This window comes from Protopterus annectens, chromosome 6.part0 (genome assembly GCF_019279795.1).
Source record: "Protopterus annectens isolate FY-2018-M chromosome 6.part0, PAN1.0, whole genome shotgun sequence".
NCBI classification, from domain to species: domain Eukaryota; kingdom Metazoa; phylum Chordata; order Ceratodontiformes; family Protopteridae; genus Protopterus; species Protopterus annectens.
In genome coordinates, this window is record NC_056737.1 from 1,713,568,201 (window position 1) to 1,713,589,967 (window position 21,767).

At 43.5% G+C, this 21,767-nt stretch overlaps 1 protein-coding gene across 2 annotated transcripts in view; it reads right to left on the reverse strand.

Moving 5' to 3' along the window:
• MAP3K2 (mitogen-activated protein kinase kinase kinase 2) overlaps positions 1–21,767 on the reverse strand; it is a 2,021,635-nt gene that overhangs the window by 811,373 nt on the left and 1,188,495 nt on the right. For both annotated transcript variants that reach the window (XM_044075108.1, XM_044075107.1), the window contains exon 10: positions 17,766–17,899. In XM_044075108.1, coding sequence (XP_043931043.1) covers positions 17,766–17,899 — 134 coding nt within the window. The remainder of the gene's footprint in view (positions 1–17,765; positions 17,900–21,767) is intronic.

Consider the following 21,767-nt stretch of genomic DNA (forward strand, 5'->3'; position numbering starts at 1 on the left):
TGTAAATCATGTTGGGGTTTCTACATTGGCAAAACGGAACGACACTTAAGAAAAAGGATATACGAACATCTGAGAGATATAAACCGTAAAAATGAAAATAATGCATTATATAGACACTCCTTAACTTGTGAGAAGGCCAATTTTAAATTTTGGGTGGTTGAGGTTGTTGATCACTTTGATGGGGGGGGGGGGTGACTGGGAGACAAAACTGTCATATAGGGAGATGATATGGCAGCTTAGGCTTGATGCCTGTAGTGGTAAGGGTTTAAACGACCACATATCCATATCACCAGCCCTAAAATTATTAGCCAATGACCCTAAGAAGCACATGTAATAACAATATGATCTCAAAAAAAATATTTATTTATTATCTACTTTTTTAAATACAATATTTTAATTAATTAAATTATATTTTTAGGATCTACATGATTTTAAATATTCATTCAACATATCATTTATAGATACACATTATTTATAGAACATACATTTTTATTATTTATAGATATACAATTTGATTGATGTATACATACGCATATATATATATATACCAAGTATTAGGAATATGAAATGTCCTTCAAGTTTCATTTTGTACTTATTTCTTACAGTTTAATATTTTTATTATTTATCTGTGACGACTACAGTTGATGTCATTATTGGTTTTATAGGCTAGCCACTTTATTGTTAGATAATAGAGTTAATTAATTAACCGTTTTTGATTGGGTTGAGTATGTATATAAGATAAGGTGGGTGTGTTGTTTAACTGATTCTGATGAGGTCTCCAGTTTTTGGAGATGAAAGCACTAAATCTGTCTTTGTCGATGTAACAATAAAGAGGATCTGGTTGAATTTTTGGAGTTTCTGGTTGTGGTGAATACAGCAATATTACAAGGAAGACGGCCTTTATTGACCCGCACTACCGAGTTTTTCAATTTATTGTTGTTACTACGTGAATGGTTATTGGGTATCTAATCACCTTCCTATCTCACTAGGTGTCCCATAGGGCTCCATATTAGGCCCTCTCTTGTTTTCCATTTATATCAATGACCTCCACTTAGCCACTCCACTCACCACATGCATTCAATATGCAGACAACTCTACTATAGTCTGTTCAGCCACCTCCTAGGCCAAACTCCAGTCTCTTACACAAAAAGCTTTCAATACGGTAGAATAAGAAGTTATATACCTACCATAATGTTCCATGTTAGTTGTCTTCTTCTCGCCTTCTTTCTTGCTGGTTGGGTTCGGAGCTGACCTTCGGCTCCAACTCGGCCATTTTCTAAAGCTCGAGAGCTACTTACTGGCTCGAGGCCTCCCTATATCCCACAATGCCTGGCGCTAGACCCCCAGATCTCGTTTGGAAGACCTAGCACCATAATAATACAAGAGGACAACTGTCCCAATAGCAAGACTTCAGCTACAGGGCTGAAGAAAAAAGTAGAGGACATAAATCGGTAAAGACTCGGCCAGTAACAAGACTCGTAGGAGGACTCTTCTCGGTCCATCTAGGCTAGGGGGATGGAGGGTGGGACGCGAGAAGAATTAGACAACTAACATGGAACGTTATGGTAGGTACATAACTTCTTAATGTTAAGTTGTCTCTCTCGCCTTCATTCTTGCTGGTTGGGACAGCGTCCCTAGCACCTTAGTCCTGGGTGGCTCATCGGAACAGACTCTTGAGCACAGTGGAACCAAAATCAGCTCTGCTCCTAGAGGTCAGATCCAATTTATAATGTGAAATGAAGGTATGAGGGGGTGGCCCATGTGGCCGCCGCACAAATGGCTTCCATAGGTAGTCTTGATTGAAAAGCTACCGACGTAGCTAAAGCCCTAGTAGAGTGGCTTTTAGGTTTCGCAGGGAGTTCTTTATTCCTCAACTGATAAACAAGGGTAATAATAGAGGACAACCACCTGGATAAGGTTACTTTAGACACTGGTCGACCCTGCTTACCCTCCGCATAGGACAGGAAGAGTTGGTCTGATTTCCTTATTTGCTCAGTCCTATGCAAATAGAAACGTAATTGCCTATGAACATCCAACTGGTGTAATTTGTGTTCAGCTTTGTTGGAATAATTTGGAAAAAAGACTGGCAGATCGATGGATCGATTCAAATTATTTTCGGAGGGGACCTTAGGAAGGAACAAAGGATTAGTCCTGAGTGAAACTCTATCCTTATGGAAAACTAGGTAAGGAGGACAAACACAAAGGGCTTGAAGTTCAGAAACTCTCCTCGCTGAAGTAATGGCCACTAAAAAGAGGGTTTTCCAAGTACGCAATTTCAAGGAACAGGAAGCTGCCGGTTCAAAGGGAGGCAGTATCAAGGAAGCTAGGATCAAATTTAAGTCCCACGGAGGTGGGGGATCTCTCACTGGTGGCCTGAGCAAGATTGTTCCTTTCAGAAAGGCTTTGCAAAGCTTATGGGACAAGATGCTGGTTTCTGACAGGCCCGTATGAAAATTAGAGATTGCCGCTAATTGAACTCTAATGGTGGCCGAAGAGGAGCCTGCTTGAAAAAGTTCTGCTAAAAAGTCGAGTATGGACAGGGGCCGTGAAGGGATCTATATTTCTAGCCTCTGCCCAGAAAGAGAAACGTTTCCACTTACTAGCATAAGTCTTCCTGGTTGTAGGTTTGTGCGAAGAAAGGATAATCTCACGCACTGAATTGGAAATACTGGGAAGCCTGGCTAAGGTTGGAAGTGGAGCAACCAAGCAGTGAGGTTGAGAGACTGAAGAGATTGATGCAGCCTGCCCGACTGATGGATCAGGAGGTCCGGAACTGGGTCCAGATTCCAAGGCTGCTCTAGAAGGTGACGATGCAGGAATGGGAACCAGATTTGTCGAGGTCAGTAGGGGCCAATGAGGATCATCCTGCAACCCAGCACGGTAGCTTTCTGAATTAGTTTGGGAATTAGTGGAAAAGGTGGGAATGCATACAGTAGTCCCTGGGGCCAATCGTGAACTAGAGCGTCTCTGGGGGAGTGTCCGGGAAGAGAGTGAAGAAACTGTGCACTTGCTGTTGAGAGGAGTTGCGAAAAGGTCACAGCAAGGCTGACCCCATTTGCGGAAGATTTTGTCCGCTACTGTCCGGTTGAGAAACCACTCGTGAGGCATGAGAATAGCTCTGCTTAGTCTGTCCGCTATGACATTGGACTTCCCAGGGATGTCCGTTGCTGTCAGAAACCGTTGAGAGGAGACTGCCCACTGCCATAGTCTGAGTGCTTCTCGACATAAGGGATATGACTTGGTTCCGCCCTGCTTGTTGATGTTCCACACTACAGACATATTGTCTGTCTGAATTGCAATGGTCCCAGTGGATAGAGAGTTCTGAAGAGCTTGCAACGCTAAAAGCACCGCCCTCATCTCCAAGACGTTTATGTGCAAGTGGTACTCGTGGGGTTGCCAGGTGCCCTGGACAGTCTTGCCCTGAAAATGCCCCCCCCCCACCCGATCAGGGAGGCATCCGTGGTCACCGTGGCCACTGGAGGAGGAAGGACAAATGGTCTGCCCTGGGGTACTGATTGAAAGACCATCCACCAAGTCAATTGGTCTTTGCATGACTGTGTGATTAGTATTTTGTGAGACAAAGAAAGTTGTTGAAAGGACCATTGGGTGAAAAGCATCCACTGGAGAATCCTCATGTGAAAACAAGCCAGGGGAACTAATAAGATCACTGCTGCCATGAGACCCAAGGTTTTTAGGACGAATCTGGCCTGAATCTTTCTGCATCCTAATAATACCTGTACATGTCGACGAATTTCTGCCACTCTGTCTACTGGAAGTCTTGCGGACAGATCTTTCGTATTTAATATTGCGCCTATAAAGGTTAAAGACTGACAAGGTGACAATGCAGACTTTTCGAAATTTATTGAGATACCTAGGTTGGAGCATGTTTGGATGGTATAATCCCTGGCTCTCAGCAATTGATGTCTGGTGGTAGCAGTAAGGAGCCAGTCGTCTAGATATGGAAACACCTGGAATCCTTGCCGTCTCAGGTGAGCGGTAACCACTGCCAAGCATTTGGTGAACACCCTGGGGGCTGTGGTGAGACCAAAGGGCAGGGCTCTGAACTGGTAATGACTGGCTCCCAGCCGGAAGCGGAGAAACCTTCTGGAATGCCTGTCCATTTTGATGTGGTAGTACGCATCCTGAAGATCTATGGAGCACATCCAATTGTCCTGACCCAAAAAGGGTAGAATGGACTGAAGCGTGACCATCCGGAACTTCGTTCTTTGAACAGACTTGTTTAGTCTGCTGAGATCCAAAATGGGTCTCCAGTCCCCTGTCTTTTTTGGTACCAAAAAGAACTTTGAGTAAATTCCGGATCCTTGCTGGTCTGGGACTTGTTGGATGGCCCGTTTTTTTAGCAGTCTTGAAATTTCTTGTACTGCCTGTTCCCTTAGACTGGGTGGAACATCTGGGATGGGGTTGTTTGATTTTAAGGGGGTGTGGACAAACGGGATTTTGTAACCTCGGATATGATAGACTGCACCCATCTGTCTCGAGTGATGAGACGCCAGGCTTCTGGGTACAGAGACTACCTTCCCGCGACTGCCTCCGAAGGCGGACAGCCAGGCAGCCCCTCAGGGGTAATAGAAGGGCTTGTCAGAGAAAGATTTTCTGCTGCCCTGATTCTGCAGACCCCCTCTGCCCCATGGGCGGCGTCTATTGTTGTTCCCTCCTCTGCCTCTGGAGGGAAACTCGCCACGTGTGTCAGGCACGGCTCCCTGGGGTTTCCGGAACCACATCTTTCCACTCTTCTGACCCTTAGGGTATGTTCTAGAGGAAGTGGAGAAACGGACTCCCACGGCAGAGAGAGTCTTGCCTTCCTGCTCACACCTGGTAAGTGTATCTTTCACCTGAGGTCCAAACAGAGCCGAACCATCAAAAGGGGTGTTGGTGAAAGACGCCTTGAAGGGATCAGCGAAGTTACATAACCGCATCCAGGCATGTCTTCTCAAAGCCATGCCTGTGCCTGCGTCTCTACTCGCTCCATCAGCTGCATACGAAATGAGCCGCATGGAGGAGTTAACGATAGAATTAAGAGTCGCCAGCTGGGAGTTTATCTTGTCTTGAGCCCCCGCAGCTGATGGATCTTGCAGGGTATCTCCTAGCTCCTTGAGTAGATCCCTCTGAAGACGGGTGAAGTGGCACAAATAATTCAGCGACCTCATGGAGAAAGTCGCTGAGGAAAACATCCGCTTCCCGTATCTATCCATCGTCCTAGACTCTTTATTAGGGGGATGGACAGGTACAGAAGTGTCAGCCAACTCCTTTTTCGTGGCAGCTGCTACCACCATGGCATCAACGGGGACACCCTTTGTCAAAAACTGTGCATCTTGAGGGGCTGTAATAAACTTAGTGGGCCTGCGGGGGGTTGGTTCCAGTGTGTCTGGAGCTGACCACGCCTTCCGAGCCACCACTTCCATTAATGGACCGAAAGGCGGAGACACCCAGGAGGTGGAAGGGCGAGAACCAAATGCATCCAAGTATACCGACTCGTCCTCAGAAGGGTTAAGGGCAGACCAGTTCCCCCTCTGCTTAAGGATCTCAAGGACATCTGAGAAAGAGACATCTTCAGAAGGGGATCTTGGGGACCCTTCCGAATCCTCCAAGTCAGTATCTGATGTGACAGACTCTGGGGAGTCAACATGTTTCCTCTTACATTTCCTCTTTCGAGGGGGCTCCTCTGAAATCTCAGGGGAGGCCTCGGAAGAGGAAGATACACCCAGTGGGGTGACCTGGAGCATTTGATCCCCTCGCTTGGGGTCTGGAGGAGGGGCAGAGACCGAAGCAGGCACCCTGGGGGGAGGAGCTGAAGGGGCTGATCGAGGTGCAGACTCTCAGCACGCTCCTCATGACCTCGAAGGCACCCCTATCCGGCAGAGAAGTGGGCCCCCACTCCGAAGAGACAGAAATCCTCTCCGGCACCGAAAGGGAAGGCTCCGAGGTCGATGTAGGAGCAGAGCTTACCTGCGCCGAGGCTCCGAGAGGGAGAATGGGGTCGGACAAGGGTCCGATGCCACTCGCCCCCTCAGAGCCGACGAGGGAGTCTCGGTGCCCAGATCCCTCCAAGGACGGAACCATTGAAGAAATCGGAGCCGATGAAGGAGCCAAAAGGGGAAGCATCGGCGCCGACGTTTCCAGGATCTGAGCCCCAACAAGCTCCGGCTCCGAACTGACAGGAGTCAGAGGAGGAACTACTTCAGAAACAGGAAAGTACAGTTTTGTACCTACCATAAATGTAGATGTTAGAGTGCTAATACAGCTGCAGTCATAACAGATGGGTTCTCCTGCCGTCAGGCGGGTCCTCGGTCGGCCGAATTCCAAAGTCTAGGTCCGGCGTCGGTTGTCGTCGCTTCTTCCCTGACGTCAGTGCGACAGAGGTATAAAAGAACCAGCCGACGCCATTTTCTTCAGTTTTTCTTGCCCCAGATGTCAGGTGCCCCCAGAAAGAAGGCAATACATAAAATTATGTAATAATGCAATGCAATATAATCAAAGACCAGTAGTTGCAAGCAAATACACCATAAAAGACCCCTAGAGGGGAAGGAGGGAGGGAAACCTGGACTGCAGCTGTATTAGCAATCGAACATCTACATTTATGGTAGGTACAAAACTGTACTATGTTCATCGTGCATACAGCTGCAGTCATAACAGATGGGTAGAATCCCAAAGCTAAGAAAGGGGTGGTAGGCACTAGGTGGAGCTAGGAGGAGCCAAAATGCCCTGAAAGACTGCAGTGGCAAAGCCTGCTCTAGATTTGGAGTATAATGGTAGGTTGTAGTGCTTAGAGAAGGTATGCACAGAACTCCAAGTGGCTGCTTCTAAAATATCCTTGGTAGGAACTCCCCTGAGGAAGGCTGCAGAGGTGGCTGTGGCCCTGGTAGAATGAGTTCTAATGCCTGTAGGTACAGTTTTGCCATGAAAGGAATAGCAAAAGCGTATGCAGTGGGCTATCCATTTTGAGATTGTCTGTTTGGATATTGACTTTCCTTGAGCTCCTACCGCATAGGCCACAAAAAGCTGTTCTGATTTTCTGAAAGGCTTTGTTCTGTCCAAATAATAACGCAGTTGTCTGTGGATGTCCAAGGAATGCAGTAATCTCTCCCCTTTGTTTTGAGGATTAGGATAAAAAGTAGGTAAATGTATGGCCTGATGTAAAGCTACCCTGGATGCCACTTTAGGCATAACGGACGGGTTGGTACGTAATGAAACTCTGTCCTGATGGAAGATGATAAAATGCTGGACAGCCATAAGAGCCTGTAGTTCTGAAACTCTACGAGCTGAAGTGATAGCCAGAAGGAAAGCTGTTTTCCAGGACAAATATTGTAAATCTGATGAGGCAGCTGGCTCAAAAGGAGGCAAAGTCAGTTTTTCCAGAATGAAATTAAGATCCCAAGCAGGTATTGGTTGTTTTCTTAGAGGTCTTAAATTCTTAGCCCCTCTGAGGAACTGTCTTAATAGAGGGTGAGAGAATAAAGGTGGATCAGTGTTGTATTCTGCAGAAATGGCTGAGGCATGGATTTTGATGGAGGAGAACGAAGGTCCACTGCTTAGCAGTTCAGCCAAATATTGTAGTATTTGAGGTAAATTCAGTTTTCCAGGGCTCTGGCCCTTTTCTCATTCCAAACACAAAAACGTTTCCATTTTGCAGAGTAAGCTTTTCTAGTTGATGGCCTTCTGGCCTCCAAAATGACATCCTGCACCTCCTTGGAGAGCAGGGCCTGCTCTGATGCTAAGGAATTTTCCATGCGGCTAGATTGAGTGTTTTCAGCTGACTGTGAAGAGTTCTGAAGCTGTGCTGAGTCAGAAGAGGCGGCATTAGAGGCAGGGTCCATGGTGGGGAATGCGTCAGGCTCCTCAGGAGTGGGTACCAGTGTTGCCTTGGCCAGTCCGGAGCAATGAGGATCATCTTTGGTCTGTCTGCTCTGGTCTTCAATAGGACTTTGGGCAGCAGAGGAAGAGGTGGGAAGGCATAAACTGTCATTGATGTCCAACTGAAAGAGAGAGCGTCCACTCTCCAGACCTTTGGATGGAAGATCCTTGAGCAGAATTTTGTCAATTGATGATTTTTGTGGGAGGCAAAGAGATCTATGTCTGGCCTTCCCCACTCTTGGATTATTTCTGTAAAAACTTTTGGATGCAACTTCCATTCGTGTGGATCTGTCATATTCCTGCTTAGGTTGTCTGCCAGCGTGTTTTCCTTGCCTGGCAAGTACTGTGCTTGTAGTTCCATTTGTAAGTCCATGGCCATGTTCCAAAGTGACATGGCCAGTCTGCATAGGGGATAAGAATGTGTTCCTCCCTGCTTGTTTATGTACCACATAACTGTGGTGTTGTCTGTTCTTATCAATAGCTGACCTGGTTGTAGAAGGTCCTTGAAAGCTGTAATAGCATTTATCACTGCTAGCATTTCTTTTTGATTGATGTGAAGGTGCTTTCCTTTTTGCGTCCATTTGCCCTGAATGCACCGGTCTGCCATGTGTGCCCCCAGGCGTAGTCCGAGGCGTCTGTTGTGATGACTTGATTTGCTTGAGGCTTGCTGAATGGAAGACCTGTGTTTGTTTGGCATGCTTGAGCCCACCACAGAAATTCCTTTTGCAGACATGGAATTAGTGGTATTATTGTTTCCAAACTGTGGCTGTGTTGAGACCATATGTTTTTAGGTACCATTGTAGTTTTCTCATATGCAGCTTTGCACATGGGATTAGTAAGATGCAAGATGCCATGAATCCCAGAGCCTGCAGGATTTTCCTTGCAGTCAGCCTGGTGCAATTTGCCAGTGTTCTGAAATATTGAATTAGTTGCCCCTGCTTCTCTGGCGTGAGGTAGGCCATCTGGGTGTTTGTGTCCAAATTGGCACCCAGGAAAATTATCTTCCGAGAGGGTAATAGTCTTGATTTCTCTTTGTTGACTGTGTATCCTAGAGAGTTTAATAACATTATTACATAAGCCAGATGTTTCAGAAGAATGTGCTTGCTGTCCGCTTGGATCAGGCAGTCATCCAAATAAGGGTATATTTGTATCCCTTGAAGTCTGCAGTAGGCAATTACTGATGCCAAGCATTTCGTGAATACTCTGGGCGTAGTAGATAAACCAAAGGGCAATGCAGAGAATTGATAATGGGTTGAACCTGCAAGAAATCGGAGGTATCTTCTGCAATTTTGTCTGATTGGGACATGCAGGTATGCCTCCTTGAGGTCCAATGTTACCAGCCAAGACTCCTTGCCCAGCATGGGAAGAAGTTGCTGTAGAGTGAGCATCTTGAATTTTGGTGCAGTAGGAATGTGTTTAGGATGGAAAGATCCAAAATAGGTCTCCAATCTTTTCCCTTCCTTGGCACCAGAAATAGCCTGGAATAAAAACCTTGACCTTGTTTGTGTGTAGGTACCTCTTGAATAGCTTTCATGTTTATAAGATCTGAAATTTGCTTTTGTGCCTCTGCCCTTTGATTGTGTGGCAGGTTTGGCATGCCTTTCATTTTTGGAAGGGTATGAAAATGGAATTTGTAGCCTCTGTTTATAATGTTCAGGATCCATTTGTCCTTTGTGATAATATGCCAATTTTTTGAGAATAGTGCCAGCTTTCCTCCTAAGGGGGCTGCCATTTGAGACCTGGTTGGCATGTAAAGGGGAAAGTCATTGGTTTTGCTTTCTGAAAGATTGCGAGTTGTGCTCACCACCTCTTTGTGTAGGAGCTTGCCATTGTCTGCCTCTGTGCGAGCCTTGTGTTTGTCCCCTGCCCTCGGGCATGTATCTGCCTCTTTGGGGTCTGTCTGTGGCAGGAAAGGACCAGTTTTGGAAGGCCAATTTCTACTAAAACGTGGGGTTGAACCTGCAGAAATTCTTTCACAGTTTGCATTGATTTAGCCTTTTCCTCCATTTTCCATAATACTTCCTCAGCATTTGCCCCAAATAGTACATCCTTTTGAAGAGGGGCGTCTAGTAATTTAGCTTTGACATGATCAGGCAAGGCTTGTTCCTTGAGCCAGGCATGCCTACGTATGACTGAGCCTGTAACAGCAGCTCTACATGAGGCCTCTAGAGCATCAAAACCACATTGTAAGGTATGTTTACCCACTTGTTCTGCACTATGCATCAAATCCTGCAACTCCTTCATGTCTGGTTGTTCAGTTTGTGACATTTTACTTTTCAATTGAGATAACAGAAACTGTTGGTATTTTAGCATATGAAACTGACAGTTTAAGGCCCTCATGGATAAAGTAGCAGAGGTATATACCTTTTTTCCCCACCTTTTTAAGGATCTGGAATCTCTCTCGGAAGGCAATGGGTTTTTGGCAATGGAGGCCTTAACTCCCTTGGGCCCCTGTGAGATGGTTTCTAGGTCAGCAGCATGGCTTTTGTATAGAAACTGGTGTGAGTCAGGAACCCTGTAGTACCTGTCAGGCTTAACTGGAGCTGGAGGAAGAGAGTCCGGGTTAAGGCAGGCCTCCGAGTAAACATCATCTAGGATGTCCAGGACAGGAGGTATAGCCAGAGGCCTGTGCTGGGGTAACAAAAGAAATTCCCTGAGCCTTTTCTTGGAATCTGAATAATCCTGGCCTTCCCAGTGGAAGTGTTCCCTTAAGGTATGCAGAGTTTCACCAAATGAGTAATCCTCAGGGGGGGGATACAGAAGGAATAGATTCCTCTGCATCAGAGTCTTCAAAAGGGAGTAAGACTGTTCCTGATAATCAGAGTGCTCTGAAATAATGGAGCCCTGATCAGAGGAGGGGAATCTTCCTCCACTCTGGGTCTTTGTCCGGAGGTGGCTGAGAACCTCTGATTAGAGTAATTAAATCCTCAGCCATTTTAAGCATCTGTTTCTTAGGCATGGGGCCTGGAGATGGGCCCTGTGTAGCTGGTCTCTTAGGGTGCATGGTAGCTTTAGACTTGGTGAAAGCCTTGATGGAGAAAGAAGAGGAAGGTCTGAAGACACCTTGAGTGGAGGTGGACCTGTCCACATTCTGTGTTTCAACGCCAAGAGTGGCTTCGGTATCTGTAGTCAGGGTGTGGGCCGAGGAGCCTGCGACCTCGGGTACAGGAGACACCGCCAAAGATGCGTCGTCGGTAATCAGGGGCTGCGTAGGTGCCTCGCTGAGAACCGGACCACGTGTAGTCGGCTTTGGCGTGGTGTCGGTAGAGGCCGCGGACCTCGAGTGTCGGTCCTTGTCTTTGCGTTTTTTAGACAAAACCGGAGTCGGAGTATCCGACGACATAGTATAGTTAAATGCTTTCCCAAAATAATGCTGGGCAAACTCCGCCTGACGCTTAATAGTGCGTTTGTTGAATGTAGCACAAAAGCGACAGACCGAGACGTCGTGGTCTGGGCCTAAACAAGGTATACAGAGGGAATGGAAATCCTTATGCGGTATTTGCTTCCCACAAGAAATACAATTATTAACTTTGTCTGACATCGGTCTGAGGCAAGAAAAAGTTTCCCCAACGGGGTACTTAGTTTTTAAGACGACTTTGGTTCCAAATTTTTCGTAATCTCAGGAGCTGGCCGACCGGCACTTGTGAACTGCTTCTGCTTCGGGCACCGCGCGGCAAGAAAGACGGAAGAAAATGGCATCGGCTGGTTCTTTTATACCCCTGTCGCACTGACGTCAGGGAAGAAGCGACGACAACCGACGCCGGACCTAGACTTTGGAATTCGGCCGACCGAGGACCCGCTTGACGGCAGGAGAACCCATCTGTTATGACTGCAGCTGTATGCACGATGAACATCAGCCACAGCCTGATGAGGAGGGCTAGTTAACATTTTAGCCAGGACCTGCGATTTGAGGAGTCTACTAACCACTCTCTCCAAGTCATGATCGGATAGCCTCGAGGACCGAGAAGAGTGGGACCGATGGCTCCTTTCAGACTGTAGCAAAGGCGATCCACAGCAGAGCGAATCGACTCTAAGGATGGCGACCTGGATCGCTTACGGCTCCCTGATGGCTCTGACACCAAGGTCGGAGCCGAGAGAGATTTAGATACTTCGGTTCCGGCCGGAACCGAAATTGAAGCAGACGCTCCACCTGGCGACAGCTCCGCACTGGGAGCCGACGGCTTGGTGGGCTTAGGGGTTTTCGCTGGCTGAGACTTCGCCGGAGACCCCTCGGGTTTTAGTAACCCCCTGAGAATTAACTTGTTCCTACGCTCCTGCGGGACTCTCGGACTAAAGGCATGACATACCGAGCAAGAGTCCTGCAGGTGTAAGGCCCCCAAACAACAAGCACAAGAAGTGTGACCGTCTGTCAGAGACATTTTCTGACAGCACGAGTCACACTTCTTGAACCCTGATACCTTGGTATCCTTTGACATGTTAAAGAAAAAAGGAATACCGATGGATAAATGTTAGACTAGTGCAAAAAACACACACACACTAGTCCCACACCTTCACACAAACAATTTAAAGGAAACAATACTAACAAAACTAAGAAACTATGACTTAGACTACAAAGGCTAACACTACTTCCTAAACAATTTAAAAGGGAAGGGGATAGCCTCTAACTTAAACGGCCTACTTAGAGAGTTTCTCCCCTCCCCCCTATCTACCTAAGTAAAAATGAGTTTCCTAAGGGTAGAAAAATACAGGGAAAACTAAGACTAATATACAGTACTACTCTGATTTAACAAAAAACACTTGAAAAATATACACTACAAGTTTAACTACAAATATTGCAAAGATGAATATGACCTGAGCCAGTAAAGCGCAACCTCGTAGCTGAAGCGGCAAACGAGATCTGGGGGTCTAGTGCCAGGCATTGTGGGATATAGGGAGGCCTCGAGCCAGTAAGTAGCTCTCGAGCTTTACAAAATGGCCAAGTCGGAGCCGAAGGTCGGCTCCGAACCCAACCAGCAAGAATGAAGGCGAGAGAGACAACTTAACATCACTGGTTCTCTAACCGCTGCCTCCTACTAAACCCCAAAAAAACTAAACTTTTACTCTTTACACCAACCCAAAAGTCTACCCCTTTACACTTCACTCTCACATCAAATAATGGCAATCTTATTTCTCCTGACCCAACCACTAAACTATTAGGAATTACAATTGACAATAATCTGAACTTTGATACCCACATAAATACCACGGTAAAATCAGTTAACATAAAATTAGGATCCCTCTACAGAATAAAACCCTTTCTTACACCAGTAGCTAGGACTGCTATAACTAGAACTCACTTATTCTCAACCCTTCTTTATGCCTCTCTCATTTACACTAACCTCTCAAAAAATAACCTTAACAAACTAGCTATATCCTATAACAACATCAACAGGTTCGCTACAGGCTCTCCTTTTAGAACTCATCACTGTCTAAATCTGAAACAACTAGGCTGGTTAGAATTACTGAATCAGATTCAATTTCATCAACTTACAACAACACATAAGACCCTTTATCAACCCAGCAACACTCCCATACTCTCCGGCTTCATTATACCATATAACAATCTCAAAAATCTACGCTCTTCAATCAAAATGCTTATGAATACTACTAAAGCTAAAAACTTAGCAGGCGACTCCTTGTTCTCTAACCCTGTCAGAAAAGTATGGAATCAACTACCACCTGACCTTACATCTCAGACCTCTCTCCCACTTTTTAAAAGAAATCTAAAACTTTATTTCAAAAACCACTGGTTATGCTCCTGTACCAACCCTGACTAACATTTCTCTTGACTCTAATCTTCTACCTTCATCTATTATAACCTTCTTAAAATGTTTCTATATCCTTTAATCTTGCATAGAAATTTAATGTTTACAATTATACTATAACTTCTCTAGTATACTACCCTTCTAAGATTTGTTTATCCTATATTTAGTATGAGTAGCTCATCTTCTAAAAAAAAAATATATATATATATATATATATATATATATTTACATTTTTTAACAATTTCTTTAGCTAAGGTTTTATATTATAATTATTGCTGTGTAAAACTGTTTTATGTTATATCCACTATTAATTTTGTAGGTTTTCCTAGAGCTTTTCTCCCCGGGCCTCTACTGAAAATGGACATATATCCAGTTAGACTAGCCCGGTCAACAAATGTAAAATAAATAAAATAAAATAAAGTCATCTGCCAGAGTGTTCTGTTTTTCTGGCAGGAATTGAGCTTGAAAATTTATTTGGTAGGTCAAAGCTGTGTCCCAAAGTGCCATGGCTAATCTGCAAAGGGGGTATGAGTGTGTGCCCCCTTGCTTGTTTATATATCACATGACTGTGGTGTTGTCCATCTTTATCAGTAGTTGTCCTGGATGAAGTAAGTCCTTGAAGGCTGTTAGGGCATTTTGAACAGCTAGCATCTCTTTCTGGTTGATATGTAGATGCATTTGATTTGGTGCCCATATGCCCTGAATGCATCTTCCTGCCATGTGGGCCACCCAGGCATAATCTGATGCGTCTGTTGTTAAGGTTTGGCTGGCAGGGGGTAGAGTGAAGGGCCGTCCCATGTTTTGGTGACAGGCCTTTGCCCACCATAGAAAATCCTGTTGCAGGCAGGGGATGAGAGAAATCATTGTTACCAGATTGTGTGAATGTTGACTCCATAAACTTTTTAGGTACCATTGAAGTTTCCTCATATGCAGTCTTGCATATGGAATTAGTAGGATGCCGGATGCCATGAAGCCCAGAGCCTGCAGAATTTGTCTTGCAGAAGACTGAGTTTTTGTTGCCATCAGTTTGAAGTAAGTAGTCAGTTGCCTTTGTTTGTCTGGCCATCTGGGCAGTTCTATGCAAGCTTGCACCCAGGAATGTTATCTTTTGAGAGGGTACCAGTTGTGATTTCTTTTCGTTTATTGTGTACCCTAGGCATGCTAGAAGTCTTTTCACAAACGCCAGGTGTCGTAGAAGAGTGTCCTTGTTCTCTGCCTGAATGAGACAGCCGTCCAATTTGAATACTTCTTTGTCTGCAAAATGCAATTACTGGTGCCAGGCACTTTGTAAAGACCCTGGGCGCAGTAGATAAGCCAAAGGGCAGTGCAGAGAATTGGTAATGCATTAAGCCAGCCTTGAATCGGAGGTATCTTCTGCAGGATTGTCTTATTGGGACATGCAGGTATGCCTCCTTTAGGTCTAATGTCACCAGCCAAGCATTCTTGCCCAGCATGGGCAGAAGCTGCTGCAAAGTCAGCATTTTGAATTTTGGAATGTCCAGGTAAGTGTTCAAAATCGATAAATCCAGTATTGGCCGCCAGGCCTTGTCCTTTTTGGGTACCAAGAACAGTCTTGAGTAAAAGCCTTGTCCTTTTTCCTGCTCTGGTACTGTCTGAATGGCCCCCATATCCATGAGGGACGTAACCTGTTTCCGTGCCTCTGGCCAACCACTTGCCATTGGCAGAGTGTGGAAATGAAATCTGTATCCCTGTGATATGATGTTTAGTACCCACTTGTCCTGGGTTATTAACTGCCAATTTTGAGGAAAAAGTGCTAATTTTCCCCCTATGGGTGCTGCCAAAAGATAAGTGCTTGGTGTAGGCAGAGGGAAGTCATTAGGATTGCTTTCTGAAGGTTTGCGCTATCTCCTCCAGATTTGGAGGTGGATGCGCCCCATTGCTTTGACCTGTATGAGTCGAGCCTGGTACTTGGAACCCTTAGGGCGTCTGGATTTTACCTTTTGAGCTCTGTCTGACACAGGAAAGGACCAATGTTTTGTAGGCCAGTGTCTACTGAATCTAGGTGGCTGCACTTGTAAGAAATCTTTAACAGTCTGCATAGACTTAGCTTTGTCTTCCATTTTCTTTAAAACCTCTTCTGTCTTAATACCAAACAGAGAATCATGCTGTAAAGGTGCATCTAGCAATTTAGCTTTAACATGATCAGGCGAATTTTGTTCCTTTAACCAGGCATGCCTCCTAATCACAGATCCAGTAACTGTGGCCCTGCAGGAGGCCTCTAAAGAATCAAAACCACATTGCAAAGTATGCTTTCCAACTTGTTCAGCTGCATGCAATAATTCCTGCAATTCCTTATTTTCTGCACATTCTGAAATCAGCATCATTTTCTGTTTTAGCAATCCCATAACATGTTGTTGGTACTTAAGCATATGAAATTGACAGTAAGGCCCTGATTGCCAAGGTTGCAGATGTATAAACCTTTTTCCCCCCATCTGTCCAGCGCCCTTGAATCTCTGTCAGAGGGGGTAGGGTTTTTTGCTGTTGGGGCCTTAACACCCTTTGGGCCCTGTGAAACAGTTTCAGGATCAGCAGCAGGGTTTCTAAATAAAAATTTATGAGAGTCAGGGACCCTGTAATACCTGTCAGGCATACTGGGAGCCGGAGGTAAAGAGTCAGGCTCAACTCCGAAAAAACATCATCCACAATGTCTAACACAGGGGGGAATGGCTAAAGGCTTGTGCTGAGGGAAATGGAGGAAATCCCTGAGCCTCTTTTTTGATTCTGAGAAGTCTTGACTCTCCCAGTGAAAATGCTCCCTCAAAGTATGCAAGGTTATTCCAAATGAATAATTCTCAGGAGGAGATGCAGATGGAACAGACTCCTCAGCATCAGAATCCTCATCGGGAGGTAAAGATAATTCCTGATCAGAAGAGGAATCAGAAGAAATAGAAACCTGATCTGAAGATTCATAATCAGTGTCTTGCCTAGGCCTCTTATCTGGAGGGTGATGGGTACCCCTTATCAAGGTAATAAGGTCTTCAGCCATTCTGATCATCGTTTTTTTAGGCATAGAGGCCTGCACATGTGGCTCAGGCGTCAGTTTTTTAGTTTTAGAAGGTGTCTTTGCCTTTGGTTTTGCAGCTGTCGTCGGTTTGATATAAAAATGTTGAGGTCTGAATACACCCTCATAAGCCAATGCCTGCTCAGCGGCTCTGGACCCATCCGAAGGAGATGCATACGTCGGTCCAATACCTTGAGTATCCTGCGGCATGCCGGACTCCACATGGGTGTCGGTAGAGGCCTACGACTCGAAGGTAGCGGGCATCAGGGGCTGCAAAAGCGCCTCACTGAGTACCGGCGAACTGGCGACTGGCTTAGGAGAAGCTTCGTCGTCGGTTTTGGATCTCGACTGCCTTTCTCTGTCCTTTTCTTTGCATTTTTTATGTACTCCGGTAGTCGGATTGCTATCCGACGACATCTCTGGGTAGTTAAATCTGTTTCCAAAATACTTAGATGCAAAAATATACCGACACTTAATAGTGTGTTGGTTAAATCTAGCACAAAACCGACAGCCAGGCACGTTGTGATCAGGGCCTATGCAAGGGAATACAGTATAAATGGAAATCCTTATGAGGTATTTGCTTCCCACAAGTAATACAATTATTAACTTTTTCTGACATCGGTAAAAAGCAAGAAAAAAGTTTCCCCAACAGGGTACTTAGCTTTACTGAAGACTTCGGTTCTGAAACTCAAACTCGAGTATTTCAGTAGTCGGCCGACCGGCACTTGCGAAATGCTTCTGCTTCGGGCACCGCGCGGCAAGAAAGACTAAAGAAAATGGTGTCGGCTGCATGTTTTCTACCCCTGACGACCTGACGTCATGGAAGAGAAGACAGTAACCGACGCAGGACCCAAGACTTTGGAATTCAGGCCGACTGACGGCAACCTGCCAGCAGATTACCCAAATGTAATGACTGCAACAGTGAAACACGAAGAACAGCTCAGCATTTTCCCATAAGCAACAGTACAGAAATTAAAGCAATTCACAAACACATTTCTTACAACACATTGTATGACATGATCTATACACAAACATTATTTTACATACTGCAGAGGTTCAGGACTACAAAATACTAATTAAGGAAAACAGAGAGAGAAATTACTTACTTGATCCATACTTTCAGGAATGAATTCACCTTCACTGTTAATACTAGTGAAAGACCCATTTCTTGCAACAACCTGTTGCTGTGCATCCGGAATGTAACCTGGAGGTGGTGAACTCCTATCAGTTGAATGGGTACCTAAAACAAAAAAGTAAATTACGTTTACATGTACACCAATCACTTTCAAACCTGTCAAGATTCGATGTTTTACAGAAAAGTGATCAACAGTCCAAACTACATTAAGAGTCATGTGCATTTTCCAAAATTTACTTAAGATCAACTCAAAAATATTACAAAAAAAAAATACTGCCAGCTGATTTTCTGGTATGAAGATGCCCAATTAGCTCCATCTGAACTGCTCAGGAAGTACAGCTGTGTAACTCACTCACCAGAACAGCAGATACTCAGATAGCTGCTGCAGTAGCCCAAGCTACACGGGTGATATCCTGAGAAGGACTGGACAACCAGTGAACTTCCGAAGTTTTAGGGCACCTTCCATGCACACTAATCACTGAAAAGCTTGAGTAGAGTGGTATACAATCAGTGGTTTGAGCAATAAACCCTTAGAGATTTCTTCACACAGAGTAAGGGAGACTACAGCCCTACCAGCTAAGTGCAAGGATAAAGGGAATGGGGAAATACATCAACACCCTGGCTTAAGGGGATGATGCCCATACCGCAACAGTGATCTATTCAAACTTCTACTGTTATGGTTAAGTTTACTTACACAACTGTTCCATGTTCATCATTAGATCACCGATGCAGTAGTTATACAGATCGAATCAAGAAAAACCCTCAAGTCATAAAAAAATGATAAACTCAAAACAAAAAAATGCCTCACTCTTCAACAAGAAAAATGTTTAATTCTCCACACAAATAGGTAAGCAGTTTCATCTGATAAATGCACAGGACTTTATCAAAACTATGAAAACAACTAACTGGCACACTGAGTGAGGGATTGTGAGACTAAAGCTTTTCATTTAATAGTAGTTAGATACAAGGTAGAATAAATAAAGTGTGAAAATAAAGTCAGGTCTGTATCTTCATTTTATACATACATTTTCAGTAAAAGCAGAAAGGAAAGTTTCCAATAAACTTTAGGCTAAGCATGAGACGTGCAGAAATAACATCTCAAATGAAAACTACAAGATGCGCTTTTCTCAAGAGAATGTTATGTGCTTTCTCAATTAAATGTAAAGACTGCGGACATAAAAAACAGGTAACTGAAATAATAAATATCATTTGGATGGTACAAGGCCAGGGAACCAAGGATGAAGGGGGTGGATGCAGCTACCACAGAAAAATTACTGAACAAAAGGTAATATAATATTATCCCATAAGTAAAAAACGGAGACAGCTTGCCCAACCAGAACTCGAACAATAAAACAAACACAAGCAACGCTCAAGAGACCACTCCAAACAACAAGCTAAAAGAACCACCACAATTTATTGAAGCAAAAAAAGTATAACAGTAACACTTAACTACTTCACCGCGTTTTCATCTAAACACTAGCAGACTTCTTCAGATGACTACAAATCTTGCATTTAAATACTCGGCAAAACCAGATCAACCAATTGTACCAATCAAGTAAGATAAAACATATTGTCACAATAATAAAAATCTGACAATTCAAATCAATGAACATTAAAAAGAACTAAATACAGAACATAAATTTAGACATTAAAATGTATATGTACACAAATATTAAAAATGCATACATATAACATTATGTTTGAGAATAGGGCACTCCGTTAAGTTTTGGTTCAAAACTTGTTCAGATACTTTTCATACCTTCAGATATTTGACATACTATGCTGCTATATATTAGTCCGACTATGCTGCTGTGACATTTACATATGCTTGTATTATACTTTGCTGCTCATTATATTACTACAAAATAAACTTCAATTATCACCAATCCAGTGGAACAGGGCTCTGATCTTTTACAGGGAATATTTAAAAATCTGATTACATGATCACAAAGACCACTTAAAAACATGCAACTACATTAACCTATTACAGGAAAACCTTGAAAACATTTAAAAATAAACTTATTCAAATATAATTATATTTAATTTTTATATAGACTGTAAGGAAATGTGCTTGTTCAGTCCTTGACTCTTACAAGAGCTGTGTTTTAACTGCCAAACTACTTCAGCCATCACTAATCCGTCTTTCCAAGGAACCAAACTTTCCCACAGTCAATTTTAGCTAAAAAAAGTGTACATGAACTAGTGTGTTTAAACAGAACTTTTCACATTGTTTTAAGGTCACAACAGTGTTCATAAATTCTTTTTCTGCAGCGCCTTTTCCGTTTTATCAACTTAAAAAGCATTGCAGGATACACACTATGCAAAGTAAACTACAGCCTTGGTAAAGCAACTGAATTTAAAAGGACAATACAAACTCATAATTAACTACCGAAGTGTTTTAGACATCAAAAAAAATATTTCTGACATCTCTCACATCTGGACAGCTTTCCAAAAGAAAAGGTGCTGTAACTAGATGCTCTTTCTAAAAACTGTTTAATATTAGCACATCATCTACAAATAAAATGAGGTACAGTTCCATGAATGGCCATTAAAGACACTAGAGGACTCAGACAAATTGTACTTGATAATGTTACAAAAACTGCTGAAGCATCACTTCTAAAACAAAAAAATAAATCATTCCCTTTGTTAACTACTTTGTCCCACCACCAACAAAAACAGGTTTGAGATATTACAGATAATTGAGGGGATTCATAAAGATTATCACAAGGTGTACATAGTGTATACTGAGTAACCTTTCTGAATGAACAGAAAAGCACTGTGGTAGGACTGTTCTTGAATTCAGAAGTGTTATCTCAACATGTACATAGTGTATCTGCACACCTTGTGTTAACCTTTATGGATCCCTTTCCAAATGTTTCTTAATGGGGGGGTACAATGTTAAGTTGGTTAAACAGATTCTATGTTACTTGAGCAATAGCAGGTATCCGATGGATAAATCTATTGATTTTAATTTTTAACAGGACAAACTAGTTAAAGATATCAGTAGGTATGTTTTCATTTTAGCAGTAAAATGAACGTTACAGATTGTTGAAGTACATCTAACTAGACTAAGTCCTTTAGTGCATCTTTAATGTCCATTCTTGGAACTGAAACTTGTTTAACTTAGAGAAGAGGTGCTAAGATTAAACAATTTTTACAAACAGCATCTAGTTACAGCACTTTTTCTTTTGAACAGATGTCCAGATATGGGAGATGTTGTCAATGGTCTATTTTTAGACAGGTCCAACACTTCAGGAGTTAATTATGACAGTGTGTTGTATTATCCCAGTAAATTCAACTGTAATACCAAGGTTGTGGTTTACCTTCCGCAGTGTGAGTACTGCTATGTTTTTTTTTTACACTGGTGAAATGGAAATGAGAACTCAAATAGAATTTATGAACACTACCTTGACATTAAACACTCTAGTTCCTGTACACATTTTAGGAAATTTGTATTTTTTATTTTAGCTAAAACTGAATGTGGGGAAAGACTGGATTCTTGGAAAGACTTAAGAGATGGCTGGTAAAAGCTTAACTCTTACAAACAGTCCAGGACTGAATTAGAACATTTCTTTACATTCAGTGTTGAAAATGAATCTAAATATATTGAAAGAAGTTTGAAGTTACCACTTGCTTTCCAATATCGAAATCTGACAGTTTTTGTTGCACAAATGTCAGCAAATGTCTTCTCTTTCACACTGATGGTTATTTTAAGATGGGTTGTCAAGAACAATGGAGAAAGTCAGTGTGTCACTGTGGCTGTGTGCACTTTACTGCCAGCATGTGTGGAGCTATCTCATTTGTGCATTAACGGTACTTCCAGTCACAGCAACAGTAACTTTTCACACCGTTCTTCATAACCCTTCTTAAAACCATCTTCTCTCAAAAACAGTCCTTATTTTCTCTCTTCCTTGTCAAAGTGCGTGTCACGCTACATGTTTTCCATTCAATAGGACTCCAAATGGTGAGGATC